The sequence below is a fragment of the Harmonia axyridis genome, chromosome 3 (assembly GCF_914767665.1).
Source record: "Harmonia axyridis chromosome 3, icHarAxyr1.1, whole genome shotgun sequence".
Lineage (NCBI taxonomy): Eukaryota > Metazoa > Arthropoda > Insecta > Coleoptera > Coccinellidae > Harmonia > Harmonia axyridis.
This window is the reverse complement of record NC_059503.1, coordinates 30,311,209-30,328,920: the sequence shown is the minus strand read 5'-3', so window position 1 is coordinate 30,328,920 and position 17,712 is coordinate 30,311,209. Positions and strand designations below refer to the sequence as shown.

The 17,712-nt window shown below is 35.3% G+C and overlaps 1 protein-coding gene across 1 annotated transcript; it reads left to right on the top strand.

Annotated features, from left to right (window-relative positions):
• The first annotated feature begins 2,724 nt into the window (after nt 1-2,724).
• LOC123675114 (neprilysin-11-like) lies at nt 2,725-16,308 on the top strand. Its single transcript, XM_045610366.1, has 13 exons — nt 2,725-2,884; nt 4,439-4,597; nt 5,626-5,912; nt 5,968-6,219; nt 10,602-10,700; nt 10,756-11,006; nt 11,058-11,175; nt 11,239-11,519; nt 14,697-14,755; nt 14,812-14,860; nt 15,537-15,735; nt 15,811-15,960; nt 16,083-16,308. Exons 1-13 carry the CDS (start codon nt 2,794-2,796, stop codon nt 16,254-16,256), a joined length of 2,169 nt encoding a protein of 722 aa, XP_045466322.1. The 5' UTR covers nt 2,725-2,793; the 3' UTR covers nt 16,257-16,308.
• The last annotated feature ends 1,404 nt before the right edge of the window (nt 16,309-17,712 follow it).

Below are 17,712 nucleotides of genomic sequence, written 5' to 3'. Positions count from 1 at the left end.
TATAATTGTAACATTTGTGTTACATTTCAGACCTAATGTTACGGTGTTACGTACAATTCTGGAATAACTTGTTTGGGGTGATGTTACGAAAAGTAACCATTTACGATTGTGGTTTGTTACAATTTATGAAAGGGAATAACAACGCTGGATGCTTTGGAAATCGAATATTAGGTGGGTCCGAAAGAAAATATTGGCCGGTATAAGTTATATTTTCCTGTTCTGAGTGGAAATATTCATTACCGAGGGAATTTGGATATCGAAATCGATAACTCCGATTGAGTTTGAATGAATTGAATTTCTAGAACTATTTTCTATTTCCTGATAATTTTTGGGTCGGCCCGGCCGACCCTGCCGACCCTGACGAGCCGTCACTGATAGAAATATAACATTATCATAGGAATATCATATTATAGTAGTTATATTTCTATATGGTCATACTCGATCTACCTCCTTTACACTTACATGTGAGGAGATGAAAATTGCTTGAAGCAATATAGTTATTTATAATAAACTTATTATTATTATCCCCGATTTTTGCCTATACGCGTAGGATTTCTCCTCGCCGTCGGCTTCTCACTCCTCGCTAAGAGGAACATTCACTCAATCCCAGATATTTAAAATATCAGAAGGGCAGAGCTCGGTCGTGTCCGGTCCTTGTGGTCCCCCTGGTTCTCGTCGAACTTCTGGTCTTATTATTATTATTATTATTATTATAATACAAGTGCAGAAGGCATTGATATTCTTCCACGAGTTCAAAATTCAAGAACGAGCCACGAAGTGGCGAGTTTTTGAATGAACGAGTTATAGAATGAGCCTTCTGTACGAGTATTATACATTATTTTCTCTAATTCATTGCATTTTTATTAAAATCAACGAAATATTTCCATAAATATCATTTAGTGATTTTTGCATTTAAAAATGTTGGTTGGCAGAACTGATTTCTTCAAGGGAAATTTCAAATGAATTGACAGATAAAGCCGTGGCGGAAAGTTCGGCGTACCAACATATAATAATAAAATATAACCATGAAAACTGTGTGTTTCTGATATATTCTCGCACGATTTTGTTCTACAAGATGTGGAAGAATGAACGGAAAAACCACAGAATTAGAGGAAGAATATTCCGCAATGGGAATCTGCGTCCGGGAAACGGGATTGGACATATTAGGATATTGAATCAATTAGATTCAAACCTCTTAGCAAAAACAAGTGATGCCAACTGTCATCGATTTCGAAGTACCCTTTGAAACGGCCATTGACGACCGTCTCAGTGCAATGAACTTCGTAAATGGCTTGGACAAAAAAATCTTCCATTTAGAATACCGATGGATCAAAATCAGAAAAAGGCACAGGGTATTGGGGTATATGGGTCTAAAACGAGGATCTCTGGATCCCTAGGAAGTGAGCCCTCTATCTTGCAAACCGAGACACTAGCTGTCTATACTTGCGCCCAAGAGTGTCTCAAAAAAAGCAACCCTAAAAGGCGCGTATTTACATCACTAAGGGTAGCCAGGCTACGCTGAGGTTCTGAAATACCATAAAGCAACTGGCCAGAGGCAATTAAGTAAATCTACTATGGGTACCGGGGAATTATGGCATTGAAGGAATTATGGAATTGAAGGAATCGGAAAAAGCCGATAAACTTACGAAAAGAGCATCTTGGTTAACACCTGTTGGTCCTGAGCCCTTTTGTGGGCTTGGAATATCAATACAAGGCAACGGTCCAATAATGAGAGAGCCTCTGGAGAGAATACCCTCTGGAGGCATACTCCGGGTCTTGCTTAGATAAAGAAAATTATGATGCTTTCACCGACCTCTACCAGAAAATTCTTTACCACGAGCTGAGCTTCGGGTAATGGTGGGAGTGCTAACAGGACACTGTTGGTTCAAATAACTGTACCGCATGGGTGAGTCAGCAGATGAAATCTGCAGGCTCTGTGGAAAGGAGGTAGGAACATGTGAACATATATTGGGGGGCTGACTGGCCTATAAGAACCAATCAGTTCTGGATATTCATGAAGTAGGTAGTCAAGGCTTCTGAGGATGTCGTCGGTTTTGTTTACAGCATCGACAGCCTCCCTGGGTTTGGATGAATAGATAGGGTTAAGAACAAAAGATCAGTTTGATCGCAGTTCCCGGTAGGCTAATAGGGCTGTAATGACCCCGTTTCAGTGAAATAATAATGAATAATATTTAATAATTATTTCTTAACTATGGTTGGCAGTTCTGATCCCTGCAAAAGAGTACCTATTTATCTAGAAAACTGGAAGTTAAAAATTAAGATTTATTTGTTACATTTTCATGGGTGGTGGCTTTTAGGGGCTGTCCGTTGACTTGAGCTTTAGAAAAATATTGCAGAGTTTGCTACCAAACTTCACGAATTTAGGGTTTAACCCCGACTTTTCACTCAATAGCACGATCTTGGTCTTCTTATTTGATAAGTGGTTTCATTTCCACTTCAAAACAAATCATTAGGAAAACGAACCGAACATTGCCAAGAAATCTGAGGGATGTGTCATGCGTTTATTTGATAATTGCCTATATATTATTGTTCCCACTTTTGAAATCTATATCGCTCCACTTCACTATTGTAATTTGTATGTAAATCAAATTTAAACGATTGATAATCTTTGCCCTAGGAAAATCAATCTCAGCAAATTGGATACATCCTTTTCTCAAGATTAATTATTATCTACGTTTTTTCAAAGAGATCACAATCGAATATTATAAATTAAATTCTCATCAAACACTTGATTAATTATCAATTTTATATCTTGCGCTGAGAGTTTGAAGTATGAGTTGCATTAAAAATAAACTTTCTCTTTTTTGTTTGTTGTTCTTGGTAGTTTGTTTTTGTGATGCTGTAAAAATAATTAAAGATGAAGGTAAGACCAAATGATTCATCACATGATGATATTTACGAATCATCTATACCTAATCATCCTGTCGGGTCCAAGGTATATTTTCTTAATACCTACATTGGTTTGAGGAGAATTTCAAAGGTTTTTATTTAATTTTTCTGATCAAAACAGTTGAATACATAGAATCTTTACCAGATTGAGACAGTATACAAAAAGTCACATCTAAGTATGAACAGATTTGTGAAAAGAAAAGTAACGGCCTATTCTGTACAAAAATTCAATAGACCTTATTCCCTTGATATGAATCCGGCCGATTTTTTTCTCTTTCCTAACTCGAATTACCATTTCAAGACAATCGTTTTCAGTAGAAAGAAAATGTCCATTCTTTAAGATGTATTAAATAAAATGATTTACGATTGGAATTTGTCCCAAAAAACATCTTGTGAATTGAAAGCTAAAGTGTACATACTTAAGTGTAATATTTTTTCCTGAATATTGTACATGTTTCAAACAACAAGAATATTGCCTCCTTCGTCTTCTTAGATTGAATTGATTGAATTATGCAAATCAAACAAATCTCATAGAATTGTCGTCTGTCGACGTTTCGATCTTAATTTGAATCTTCATTCATTAATTCTTTATGAATATTGGCTTCGACATAACCATTACGAATAATACAGCAGTATACAAGAAGTTACCTTAGAAAGAAGAATGAAACTATAAGAACAATATAGGTACACACTTTTTCTGCAGAAGCAGCTAGATACGTCATGACGAAAAATTTTTTAACACATCGTGCTACCTTATAGGTATATTCAGATGAAAAGGTAAATGCAATTTAAGAACCAGATAAGTTTAATAATTTTTCGCCCTGACGTATTTGGCTGCTTCTGCTGAATATTTTAATTTGTATAGTATATTTTATCTTATAGTTTCATTCTCATAATATTATATTTTGTGTTACTAAGGCAAGTTCTTGTACACTATTCTATTGTTCATAATGGTTATGTCAAAGCGAACATATATAAATTAATAATTAAAATAAATTAATGAACGTTTCAGTCTTGCAAAATATCCAAATTGGGATCGAATCTTCATCAATTCTATAAGGATTTGTTTGATTTATCCTATCCTTAAGCCACAAATCCATTATTCAATCAACAACAAGAATGTAACCATCCAACCTCCATATTCTCCATGTTAAGGTAGGTATGTATAAAATTCCGGAGTTATGTACCTTTGAATTGTCCTTTATATACCGCTTTTCACTTATACTGGAAATTATTCAAGGTATAGTCATAGTATACAAGGAATGGATTCTTTATAATATATAATAGTGTATAAAAAAATTGACAATAATAATTCATGTGTTATCAATCCTTATTCAAATTTAGAAACTCTCTATTTCAAAATCAGTATGCAAGCGCAGGCTAAAAATTTTTTAATTATTTTCAAAAATTTTGAAGATGCCTGCCAGAACAGTATTTAGAAACAAGACTATTGAAGATTTATAATATTACGTTCAATTTAACTTGAATAATTGTGCAATTATTGCCAATGTTCTATCGATTTTTATAGATATTCCAGAATTAAGGTTCATCAATGCTTCCGTAAATCCTTGTGACAATTTTTACGATTTCTGTTGTGGCAATTTCAAGAACTACTATCCACTCGAGGAGAATAAAGTGGTGGATCAATTTACAGTTTCGACTGACACAATAACGAAGTTTATGATAGGTGAGATAGATTTGAGTTTCTTTAATTTTCAATATAGTTATATACACCTATCCCAAAATTGGGTTGGAAAAATTCAACGGAATATTCTATGTCACAAAATAAGGCGATAACTTTTATATGAATAACTCATAGGTATCTGGAAAGGTTCAGATAATCTCACAAAAATGACAGTACTTTCATAATAAAATTTATTCCCTCTGAATTTTCGAACACTTTTTGTTCTCTAATGACTTCGTTAAGTAGATTTTATAAAGAAAAAAGATCACTTAATAGCTTCTATCAATAAAATTAACAACAATAAAAGGGATAATAAAAAATTCAATGACTGATATTAATTGTACAATTCTCTAATTTATGAAAAACCACTTTCTCCAGAAATATTAATCATTTTTTGATGATTGCTGATTGACATATTCTGTTCACTAGCAAGATTGTTCTCTAATGAAGGAACAACTTCCGTTGTAAAGTTATCCGTATCAGCTTGGTTCAAAAGCACTATTTTCCTCCCTTGGTAAATAAATAACTATTTTCCGTTGGTGCTCCATAACTCTGTGAACCCTCTTCTTCAAAAACGTACTGGGAATTTTACTTTCCTATTAAACATTAAGTGAATCATAGCAATTAAGAGTAATTTTATGGCATTGTTCATTGCTTCCTAGTCTTCTACATAGAGGAAGTTTTTTTATCACTTTCGGGTTACAAAATTTCCGACTTGCAAAATATATTGGAGTTGTTTTTTATTTCCCTGCTTGCTTCTTGTATTCTCAAAATTAGCTGATCACGAGTATGTATTTCAGTAGGATATACCACAGATTTTAGATAACTCCAGACATTATAATAATACAGGGTGTCTCATTCAAAAGTGTCCACCCTCAATAACTCTGGGATTTATGCATGCATTTCGGAAACTGAACCTTTCCAGTTAGAGATTTATAAGAAATTGTTTCCTTATTTTTTGATGTGAAATATACCAACTAATATTCAACTCAATTCCAAAAAATTGTAGATTGAACTAATGAAAATTCCAGATGTCTTAAAAAGTTCGCATGCAACAAGTGAATCTGAAGCCATCAATAAGGTCAAAACAGCTTTCCAATCATGCATAAATTTGAAAATAACGGACTCGAGAAAGCCTTATCCAGAAATATTTTTTCTAAACGAGGTAGGGGGCATGCCTTTACTTCGAACGCCCAATACGTTTCCACCATTTGGCTGGAAAGAAATTGGACATCTAACTGCAAAATATGGAGTACCCTTGTTGTTCAAGATAACTGTCATACCCTTTCCAATTACAGCCACAGACAACCTTATAAGGGTGGGTTGAGGCCAATTATTCAATAAAAAAAAACTAATATTCGATCTGCTTATAGCTTGAAGAAGACACATTTTCTGCACCGAGTATGGCACGTCCATCCAACGAAGACTTTTTATTAGAAGTTCTTTCTTTAGATTTGAGAAGATACGTGAAGGAGTTGGAAGGAGATAATAAACCTTTTGGTATCTTTCTTCGAAAAGTGTTTACAACATTGAGGGATAATGTTAACGTAGATGTAACAGATGATGATATCGATAAAGGCATCCGAGAAATACTGAAATTCATGAAGGATATTCAAAACTTTGCTGTTAGTATTTCCACAGGGTGAAGTTAAATTCAAATACACTGCTCAACAATTGATAGGGATCACTTACTTGTTCTAAATTTATTTCTGAAATATTCGCTCCAAGATTATAAATTTAGTCAGATATCAGAGTATTTTCAGTTGATAATATGGTTCACTTGAGAAAAGAATGAAAAAATGGAAAGTTGGAGAGAAAAAAAGACTTTATTAGGAACACTCAAAATTCTGTGTTTGAATAACATAAAAATTTTATGATGAAACCACAAGAAGGCTGAAGTTTCGGTTAAGCTAGTACCTAGTTGGTCCCCCACGAGCTCGTCTCCAGCATTCTATCCTACGAGGCATACTTTCGATCAAACGATTTATAAAATTTTGGGGCAAATTCGTCCAAAAATCCCGTAAAGCGTTAGAAAGGTCCTCCAGGTTATTGATCGGTTGTTCTAAGGTTGACAATTGCCTAGACATCTCAGACCAGACATGTTCGATGCAATTCATGTCTGGAGAGCGAGCTGGCCAGTCCATCCTATCAATAGCATGAGTTTCTAGCGCTTCATTAACCAGACGACTACGGTGTGGACGGGCATTATCGTCAATTAAAATGAAATTCTCGTCCACGGCAGCCGCAAACGGAACAATTATGGGTTCAATAATCATATCGTGATATCTCTGGCTGGTCATGGTGGTGTTCTGTAGAACACCCAACTCTGCGTTGGTTCAAACAAATGCCTCCCCATATACATATAGAACCTCCGCCAAAAACTGTTGTGGGTACCATAAACTGTTCTGCATACCTTCGACCTCTTTCCCTCCAAGCAAGAATACGTCCATCGGAGTTGACCAAACGAAATCTAGACTCATCCGTAAATAAACATCGGCTCCAATCTTCAAGTGTCCAATTGCGGTGCTCCTCAGCCCATTGCCGTCGATGAACCCGGTGTTTCCTATTCAAACGGGGATGTTGTACCCTCCTACGTGCTCTCAAACCACGAACATGTAGTCGTCGTCTTACAGTCTGGTTCGAAATTAGAACTCCTGTTGCAACTCTCAGTGATCTATTGAGCCGCGACGCCGGGTAAGTGGGATTTCTCCTAGCATTGAGGATCAAAAGACGATCTTGGGCAGCTGTTGTACTGCGCTGCCGACCTCCCCCATGAACATAAGCTACTGAGTCGTTTTGGATGAACCTATTCCAAGCCCGACTCACGACACTTTGCGAAACATTCAACCGCCGGGACACTTCTCGCTGGGACAAACCTTCCTGTATCCACCGTATGATTTGGTCCAGTTGCACAGGAGCCAAACGTCTTCTCGGCATGACTGATAAGCTGATATTGTTCTCATTTCTTCAATTATTGTCACCTTATGTGTTTGAACGAGAGAAAAAAACAGATTTAATAACAAATACCACATTGCTTTTCACTCCACCTGTAACAGCCTACAGATAATAATCGATTTTGTGAACAAGAGCCGATGAAGTGAGGAAGACTTGATATAATCAACTCAAAACATCTTACTTTTTCCTTAGAGAACATATAATGTACAGATATTCACGAGATAACTTGAAAAAAATACAAATGAAGAGAAGTTCATAAGTGATCCCTAGCAATTGTTGATCAGTGTAGTTTCTATGAAGTAGTTTATTTCCCCATATTTGTAGTTTGGCGATGTGTACAGTGTGCCCCAAATTTTATGATCACTGAAAGCATCTTGAGAACTACAGGACAGGAAAAATTTCTTTTTTCGTAATAAGACATCAGAAAGCAGATATAGATATCTTGATTCGTTTCTGAAAAATAACTGTTTCAAATATTTCGCAAGATCTTTCTGTTCGAGATATTCGAAAAATTCTTAAACGTTATGATATGGTTTATACTTAGGATAATCATAACTGATTATAGAAATCATCCCTTTTAGAGATATAAAGGAGAGTTTTTGTTTTTAAAATGGGACACATTATATATAACTCGATTACAATTATACAACAACAAAAAAAACAAAATTCATTAAATCTAGAAATGAAAAATATACAGGACGAGTCTTTGTAGTAGAGTGAATTCATCTCAAACCGAAGATTTCTGAGGTGAAAGGAAACACTTTTTTCCTTTACCATTTTTTTCGATTCGGCTCGGCGGAAAAGATAAAAATGTAATTTTTAGTAATATCTCGCAAATGGAAAGGAATCGAAAGTAATGATTTTCGAAATATAGTTTTTTATTGATGTGATCAATCTTTTCCGAACATAAAATTCCATCAAGGTCCGGTCAACTCCAGAATGCTCGCTGTACTAAGTGAGAAAAAAAAAACTGTATATTAGGTGTTCCATTTCAAGAATGAAGTTAATAAACTAAGTATCTTTGAAACGGATGACATTTTTGAAAAACCGTTAACGGGATGCTTTTGGACTAATCTGCAACTAAAAAACTGCGTTGAAAATTATAGGGTGTTCCAATTAAAAAAAACCAACTCTCCTCTATATATCTAAAACGGTAATTTAGCTCAATAATCTGTTATGGGTATCATATGAATCATAAAACTTACTGAAAAAAAAGTTTTAGAATTTCTCGTATATCTCGAACGGAAACTAATATATAGCGAAATATTCGAAATAGTTGAAAGTTAGACTAATCAATTGCAACTGCAAATCAAGATTTCAGCACTAATGGTCCATCTTCACTGCATTGTAGTGATGCGTGTACCAACTAAAATCAAGGCATTAACAAAAAAACCCACATGAAAGGATATAACCTCCTTGAAAGTTGAAAATTAGTTCTGAATTCGTGAAACTTGGTAAGGCAAAAATGGATTTCTATGGAAATAATTTGTTCGACCAAATTTTGAAAAACATGACGAAAGTATATAGCTGTGAACTGAGGAGCTTTAGATCTCCTGTTCATTCATGCGCCAATTGCACCTTTGTTGAGCATATATATTCCTATGAACATTAATATTGTCTCCGAGGGTGCAATCGGCAGATGAATGAACAAGTGATCCAAAGCTTCTCAGTTCACGTCTTCATGAACATCTATCATTACTTTACCAAGTTTCACGTTTCAGTTTTCACCCTATGAACCACAGAATTTTGAAGAAATGGAACGAAGAAATTATCAGATGTAACTTGTGTCTTCACACAAGAAAGACGGGATTGTCGTGAGGAATTCGATTCCATAATATGAAGACTCAGCATTTTTTTTAAATTGGAAAATTGCAATGAGATACATAGGTGTACAACTTTGATTCCGCCATTTATTCCGAAATTCGAGTCTTCATTGTGAAAAACCGGTTTCACGTTTATGAGTTTAAGTAATATCCATCGCTCACCACTACTTCCTCCAATCTAGTGCTAGTCAGCCAGGCCTTGTGCCATTGATCGAAACAAGTGATAGTCCGAGGGAGCAACGTCTGGTGAATACGGCGGATGGGGAAGGACTTCCCATTTCAACGTTTCCAAGTATGTCTTGACCACTTTCGCAACATGAGGTCGAGCATTGTCATGCTGTAAAATCACTTCATCATGTCTCTCGTTGGCCGTTTAAGTAGAAGCATGGCCGGGATATCCCCATGATGCTCTGCGCTCGGGATTATCGTAATGAACCCAATTTTCGTCTCCAGTCACAATGCGATGCAGAAATCTCTTCCGTATTTGCCTTGCAAGAAGCAAACAAAAGTCGTTCAAGATCTCTCGGCTTCAGCTGGTACGGAACCCTATTTCCTTATTTCTGAATCATTCCCACGACTTTTAGGCGTTTCGAAATGGCTTGTTGCGTCCCTCCCAATGATCCTGCCAATCATTGTTGCGTTTGACACGAGTCTTGATCAAGTAATGACCTTCCCTCTTCCACCGCCATGCAAAATCACAATTCTTGAAGCGTTGAAATCACTCTCTGCATGTTCCTTCACTAATACTGGCCTTACCATAGGTAATCGAGAGCATTCGATGAACCTTAGCCGCAGATTTCTTCATATTAAAGCAGAAAATTAAAACCTCCCGCAAATGACGAGAAATTGGCTCGAAAGCTGGCATGTTTAATCTGGAATAACTGAATGATGCAGATACAAATCGACTAATATTTCGATGGCGTTATGTTTACAAATGCTTAAGCTTAGTGTAATAGTGTATGACATATACGATCTATTCATTTCGACTACCACTTACCTCTACAGTCATCAATTGCAAAACGGCGTAAGCAAAGTTGTACACCTATAGATTTATCCGAAAAAGATGTATTCTTCCATGATTTGGTGCTGACTATAATGGTATAAATTGAAAAGAGTAAAATAGAACCTTCCAAATATGTATTATTAACTTTTACCTCAACTTTTTTGCTCAATTCAATAATCACGTGTTTTGTTGTGGAACATTAAAAAAATGTATTTTTCATCTAAAGGGCATCCCAGAAGACACAAATGTTACTCCTTTAACTACAACAACATTAGTAGGAGATTTGCAAAAGTGGACAGACCAAGAGTTCGACCATAAGCCACCAGTAAGCTTAAACATTGTGGTTCATATTAAAATAATCACCAATACTTCCATTTTAGATAGATTGGGTGGAGTATCTGGATGCTGTATTCAGTGCCGCTGGAGTAAAAATAACGAACAACACAAACATTTACGTGAACAGCACTTATGTTTACAACGTTTTGAATGTAGTTAGAAATACCAGACCCGAGATCGTTAAGAATTTTATTTTAATGCGAATCCTATTGTTTTCTGCTATGGATAGTACTTGGTCAATCAGGAAAGCAATGGAAGATTATTATACTGCCAAAAATCTGACGCTATATCCAAGGTAAAAATAGAGGCGATTATCTGAGACAATTTCATATTGATTTTGTTTCAGGGAGAAATATTGTGCACGTCAGTTGATGGACATTGCACCTTCTGATATGGTTGGTTTGAGTTTGGCTTCGGGAGTGTTTTTTGCTGAAAATTATAATGGAAAGGATATATTGTTCAAGGTATCCCTTATGTTTGTTCTGAATGTTTCACATGTATTGAGTGCCTTATCTTCTCGAGTTTAGGCCAAAATGATGATTGAAGATTTATTAGAAACTTTCACCAAGACCTTGCTCAGATTAGATTGGATGGATACATCTTCGAAATCAGCTGCCTTAGAAAAAGCGAGAAATATTATAACTCTAGCAGGCTTGCCTAAATTCTTTGGTAATAATACTGCTTTAGATGACGTGTATGAGGGACTCAATATAGAGAGATGGGACGGCTATGGTAATGGTCAAAGACTGAGGGCTTTCAAGCAAGCTTATATGTTCTCTCAGATGGGTGGACCAAGAAACCGGGCCCAGTAAGTTTTTTTTTTACCAAACTTCATGTCTGAAAGAACACAGGTATGCTCAATGTCATTGGAGTTATTGCCATTTATTCAACTACATTTTGATCATTGAAATAGTTCAAGGAAAAAAAATTCAAGCTTCACTGAAATTTTCACAGTTCTGAAAAATGTAGAATCTAAAAATCGAATTAAAAATCCGTTCGTTAGCCGTCCACACTTTTTCTCAGAAAATTTGAGGGTTATTTGCATGAAATTGAAAGCAAAAAAACGTGTTGCTATAACATAATGATCGTGGTGTTCTTCACACCGCATTGGAACCTGTGGTATTCTTCGAAAGGTTTTTTCAATATCTATACTATCTTTCTAAAGAATTTTAACGATCGAAGTTATAACCTGAAATTCTGGTTGGATCCGCCGATCCCGAGACCAGAACGCTGGTACCAATGAGCCTATTGGTGACAGTTTATCAGTATCAGAGAAAAGTGATAAAGAACATTTTGAAGGTCACTACGATATTACAGACAGGGAAGGATTCAGGCGATGTTTGAGGGGAGGGAGAAAGTCACGGCTCATATAGCTTAGCAAAAAATCTGAATTTTTGTTGTTGGTACCTACTGAGTCAGGTGTTTTTTATAGAAATATGAGTTTTAGTAAATCATACACATTCAGTTTTCCGAATGTCTGTAGTACAAAAACAAGCTCAAACAATTTGACATATTTCATAAATATGTGGAGATTAATTTCATGAGAAAACTCTGGCACAAGAAAGCATAAGATGTTGTAAAAAGAAATTTATTATTTTTGCATGAAAAACAAGGCGTTCATAACCATAGTTAGAATGATCCGATTTAGGTAAAATATGCGCTGTTTTGCTATATAAATTGTTGCAATTTTGAAGGTAATATCATTATGCCTTTCTCATAGAAGCCCTCGTCCCTATTGGCAAAAAATTGAGACAGTCGATTCTCAAAAGCCTCTGTTGAAGCAAATTTTTCACCAGCAAAATTGTTCGCCATTGACAAGAACATATGATAATCACTTGGTGCCAGGTCCGGACTATAAAGTCGATGGATAAGAACCTCCCAACCAACCTCCCGGAGCTTCTGATGGCGAGTCACTATCGATGTGTGTGGCCTGGAGTTTTCCTGATGGAACACAATTCCTCTCCTATTGCCCAAAGCTGGCCGCTTCTAGGAGATTGATTTCTTCAGACAGTCCAATTGTTGACAGTACAGTTCCGAGTTAACACTTGTACCGTAGGGGATCAGATCATAGTAGTTAATTCCCTGCCAATCCCACCAAACACACAGCAAAACCTTCATGACCGTAGTAGTAGTACCCATACATCGAGCTTCTTCTTGAGATGATTTGGTTTCCTCGTAAATAAATTGCCTAGCATCATGAAGAGAGTCGTCCATATGAATAGGTTGATGGCATCGTATGGATATTGTGATTATCAAAATGTATTGCTTTTTGTTAAGTTCATTTGCAATTCTCGTACATTGCATTCCTTAAGCTAATAAGTTAGCAAAAGGCTTAAAATGAATAGACCTCTTTATCCTCATCTAAGGTCGATTGAGCATGTTTTCTCAAGTCTTCTATTAGTTTGTTCCAGGAGTGGTTAGATGTGTATGATTCTAGCCTGTCAAGTATATACCACATCGGTTTGAACTTTTCTGTGGCGTAGAAAAATGTACCTACCTGCAAGAAAGAGATTCAGAAAAGGAGGAAACCGAAAGAGAAATACTCTGGCGGAATCTTCCTGGTTTGGATCAATCCAAAAAGTGTCTTCGAAACTTTGACTCTACGAGATCCAAGAAGTATCTGGATGTTAGTAAAAATAGGAGGATGAAGAAACTCCGGATCACTTGGTGACGGAATGCCTCGCCATCGCTAGCCAACACAAAACCTGCTTTGGACATGAAACTTGTAGGAGTGAAGAATTGGCTTCACTGAAGCCATCCCAGATATTAGAGTTCATTAGAACTCTTGAACTGGAAGGCGAGCTTTAATCACGTTATGGAAAAAATAGCTCTGATGGGGAACACAATGGCCATTAGGTCGCAGTGAAGCGAAACCTCCCTAATTAAATCTTAATTATTACCACATCGGTTTTTTAAAACATCTTTTACGTAAGATGAATTCAGATCATCGTGTAGCGTTGCATACATCGGTTATGGCATTTCTTAGGTTGTTTAGGTTGATTTGTGTCGGATCTTCACCACTAGCTTGTATGACAGTGCCATCAGTAAAATGATAGTATTTATTATTGGCCGTTTAGTTGTTGGCAAGTCTGCTCTCTGAAGTGTTTAAGAAGTTTAGTAAAGACCTAGTTCTATCCTATGGGACACACCTGCTCCAAATGCTTCATGGTTGGAATATTCACCTTTGAGTTTAGTGCTGAAGGTCCGATCTCTCAGATAAGATTATAATAAAGATGAAAGAGAAATAGGAAGAAATACTCGCGAGTAGGCTTTCCAGGAATGTATGAACTTCAATATGAAGTTCATATGAGAAATATGAAGACGCATGGCGATATTTCGAGTTACTAATGAAGAGCTAAGATAGATATCTCTTATTTGCACTGGAAGAGTATTCCATAGCTCACTGTGTTTTAGAAGATCTGTAATATCTAGCTAGAGAAATAGTCGTGTCTACAGAAAGAATTCGATATTATTCACGAACTAGTTCAACAACAATCGACAGTCGGAGAAAACTTGAAGTTAGCTGACCATCAAATATATGATGACGAAGATTTCAAATGAAAACCAAGGTTTAAATTATTGTGAAAAGCTTTGTTTGATTCAAAGAAAAAGCTGTCGATAACAAAATTAGTTGTTGTCTAGATCGACTCAACTGGAGAATTATCTGAAAACAAACCAATAACGTACCAATATTATGTATTAAGTTCGTAGGCCCTTACGTTTCCTTCCAAACTTTTTTAACATATGCCTGCCAAATATAAATATAATCCATACGATAGTTTGATCTGTATATTGTGCGCCTTCTCTTCGAATATCATTTTAAAGCCCAATGAGGTAACCGATGATTATACTTAACTAATTTGTTAATTTATTAAATTATATGGATAAATAAATAAAATAATTGCATTTCTGCATCAAAAATTAAAAGTAAATGAATAAATTTTGCCATTAGTGAGATTCATGATTATGTCTTTTTTGATTTTAGCTGGGATATATCTCCTTTTGAAACCAATGCCTACTACAACAGAATAAATAACAAAATAAGTGAGTGGAACTTTTATCCGAGAAAATATAGAAGATATTCACCTAATTTTTTCTAGCAATACCATTTGCCATGATGAACCCAGTATTTTTCGATGGAAAATTGGGGTGAGTATATAAAAATGAAACTTTTTATCCTGAAGTAGCTTCTTATGGGAAATAGTAACAAGTTTTATTTTAACTACCGACTATTCGATTGATTTATTAAAAGGGTTGATCATATCGAAATTTCATTTTAGTCTGAGTAATGTTACCTTTTGCAATTTTTAGAATGCAAATCAGGGGTAGAGGTACGTTACTGACGTGGATTTCCTCATTTCTTGATGATTCAATTCTTGAAGTAAGTCCTCTGAGGATATATGTGTACTGTACACAGTTTGAATTTTCACATCAATCTAGAGCTATTAAGTTCTGTAACTCAGACCAGTGATGAGTGGAGTTCCTCAGGGATACGTGCTTGGTCCAATTTTATTTGTTTCAACCATGTTGTATCTCGTAAAATACTTGAATAGGTCAACAGTTTGCATATATTTACAAAAAATATTTGTTCTTCTTCGTGAAAATCAGAAACTATATGTATATGTCTCGATCCAGACTTAATTCTATGTTCCGAAATTTTAATACGCATTTTTTCAAGCTTTGTTCTAATGAGAAAAAAATCGATTATTATTGAATTATTGAGTGACGTGGTCTCTAGGAAAATATTCTAATTAGGTTTATCAACTAAACACTAAAACTTCGAAATTATATCTTGTGGTTAACGCATAAATCGATATATTTTCAGGCTCAGGGACTACTCTCATCTAGGAGCTTTGGTAGGTCATGAAATAACTCATGGATTCGATAATTCTGGTAGAAAATACGATGGAAACGGTACAATGGCCGATATGTGGACAAATGAAACGTTGATTGCATATCAAGAAAAAATTAAATGTTTTAAAGAGCAATACAACAGATACTACGTGGAAGAATTGAACAGAACTGTGAGTAAAAAATTTGTACTGCGATCGGAATTTAAGCAATAACAACAAAACTATAGCTAAGTAGTAAAATCATAGGTGGATGGATCAGCAAGTTTGAACGAAAACCTAGCTGACAATGGAGGTGTCAGAATATCTTATTCAGCATCGAAGAAGTTATTCGACTCTATAGAAATGGCATCCAAGAAATTCACAGCTGAACAACTATTTTTTATTGGTTTTGGAACCGTAAGTTTAAATAAAGTAGATCATGATCACCTTTGAGTAGTTAAGTCTTCCTGAATAAAATTATCCTGTGAATAACTGCTAACTAAGTCAACTAACATAACCTTTTTTCGATTTTTTTCCAGACTTTCTGTTCTACGGAAACAGTGGAGCATCTTGAGTATAGCTTAAACAAAGGCTACTCACCACCAAAATTCAGAATTATAGGAGCTTTGTCTAACATGGAGGAGTTCTCGAAAGCTTTCAACTGTCCTAAAAGCAGCACAATGAACCGCGAAGAGAAGTGCTCATTATGGTAGAAAGTGCCTCTCAAATATATTGTGAATATTTTTTTAAGAAAAATTATCTATATTGGTTGTTTTAATTATCTCAATTCTTTCTTGAATCCATGGTCAATTGAATAGATTTCAATGTGAAATAAGTATACGAAAACTACAGGATGGGCCACGGTACGATTTCAATGAAAAATTGGTTTCTTGGGTAAAAACCACTGCTCTATCAATCTGAAACATTTTCAGCGCTGCAGTGCTGCCGCTCATGTGAAAAAGGACTAACAACTTCAATATTTCAAATAGAACACCCTGTATATTATTACTTTTTTCGGTTTGCCGTAGCCTCTTGATGTATTAAAAGTTCCTTGTCCCTATCTCTAGCGGTTTTCGAGTAATTCATTGATTTGCTTCTTAAGTTCTTTTTTTTATGCAAAAAATAGCTTCAATTAAACATTCATCACTTGGGTACTTGCAATCCTAGAAAACTGAAATTTCGGGTATGGATTACCATATGTATTATTTACGTGTAATAAAATACGTCCCTAATCATACAGGGTTGTTCGAAATCACAGGCTTCAATGAGACATATTAAAATGATGAAAAGTGCGTGTTTTCATATGTATATCATAAGATATATTGAAGGAAGATGAAATTTCCTTTCAAACGATATAACATGTCCTTATACGTGAATTGTAAAAATGCTTTTAAAAGCAAGTTTTCATTCCAATGAAAGTTGTACTCCATACCTTCTAGAAATACATAATTTATCATAAACATTTTGACTAAAGGAAGGAGGGAGAACAGCTAAGAGCTTGTATTATTGATGTTTGTATAAAGATGAAAAATTGATTAATTACTTTGACACATAAATATTCTTAATGAGATATCCACCTGAGATTCCTCTAAAATATTGAAAATGGCGTTGAATATTTTTGTTCACTCATTTGTCGTGTTTCATACTTACAATATATGTTTTGTTTCACATAGAGAGATAGAGAAATATCGAAAAAATATTTTGCAAGAAAAAGCTACTTTAATATGGGCTTATTTGGGACTTCCTGACTGACCAATCAAAATTATGGAGGAATTCTACAAAAAAAAAGAAAATTGCAATGAGAGATATAAGAGTTCATGTATAAATATTTGGAAAACAGCAAAAAATGTATAGATGTCTATATACATAATTATATGAAGTGAATTTTTCAAGTTGAATTAGTGGAAAATTCCGAAAATGAATCATCTAATGGAAAAATGTTTTCAATAAAAAGTTGATGGTTTTGAGGTGAAAGTCTACTTATGCTATAATCTCTTCCATTTCCTTCATCCTTGAGGGGAATTGGGATCAACTTTGGAATTTTAAATGAGACCTCCTGTTTTTTATAGCAGATCCTTATTCTGCGACAAAAAATACAAAAATTTCGTAGGAACAATTTTTCACGATTCGTCACAGATGTCTCTGTAATCGAATTTGAATTTCTGAACG

Excerpts from the sequence above, each read along its gene's own strand:
- LOC123675114 (XM_045610366.1), top strand. The coding sequence starts at position 2,794 with ATGAGTTGCATTAAAAATAAACTTTCTCTTTTTTGTTTGTTGTTCTTG. Across the intron at positions 4,598-5,625 it reads AATAACGAAGTTTATGATAG|ATGTCTTAAAAAGTTCGCAT; the intron begins GTGAGATAGATT and ends TGAAAATTCCAG. Across the intron at positions 15,736-15,810 it reads TGGAAGAATTGAACAGAACT|GTGGATGGATCAGCAAGTTT; the intron begins GTGAGTAAAAAA and ends GTAAAATCATAG.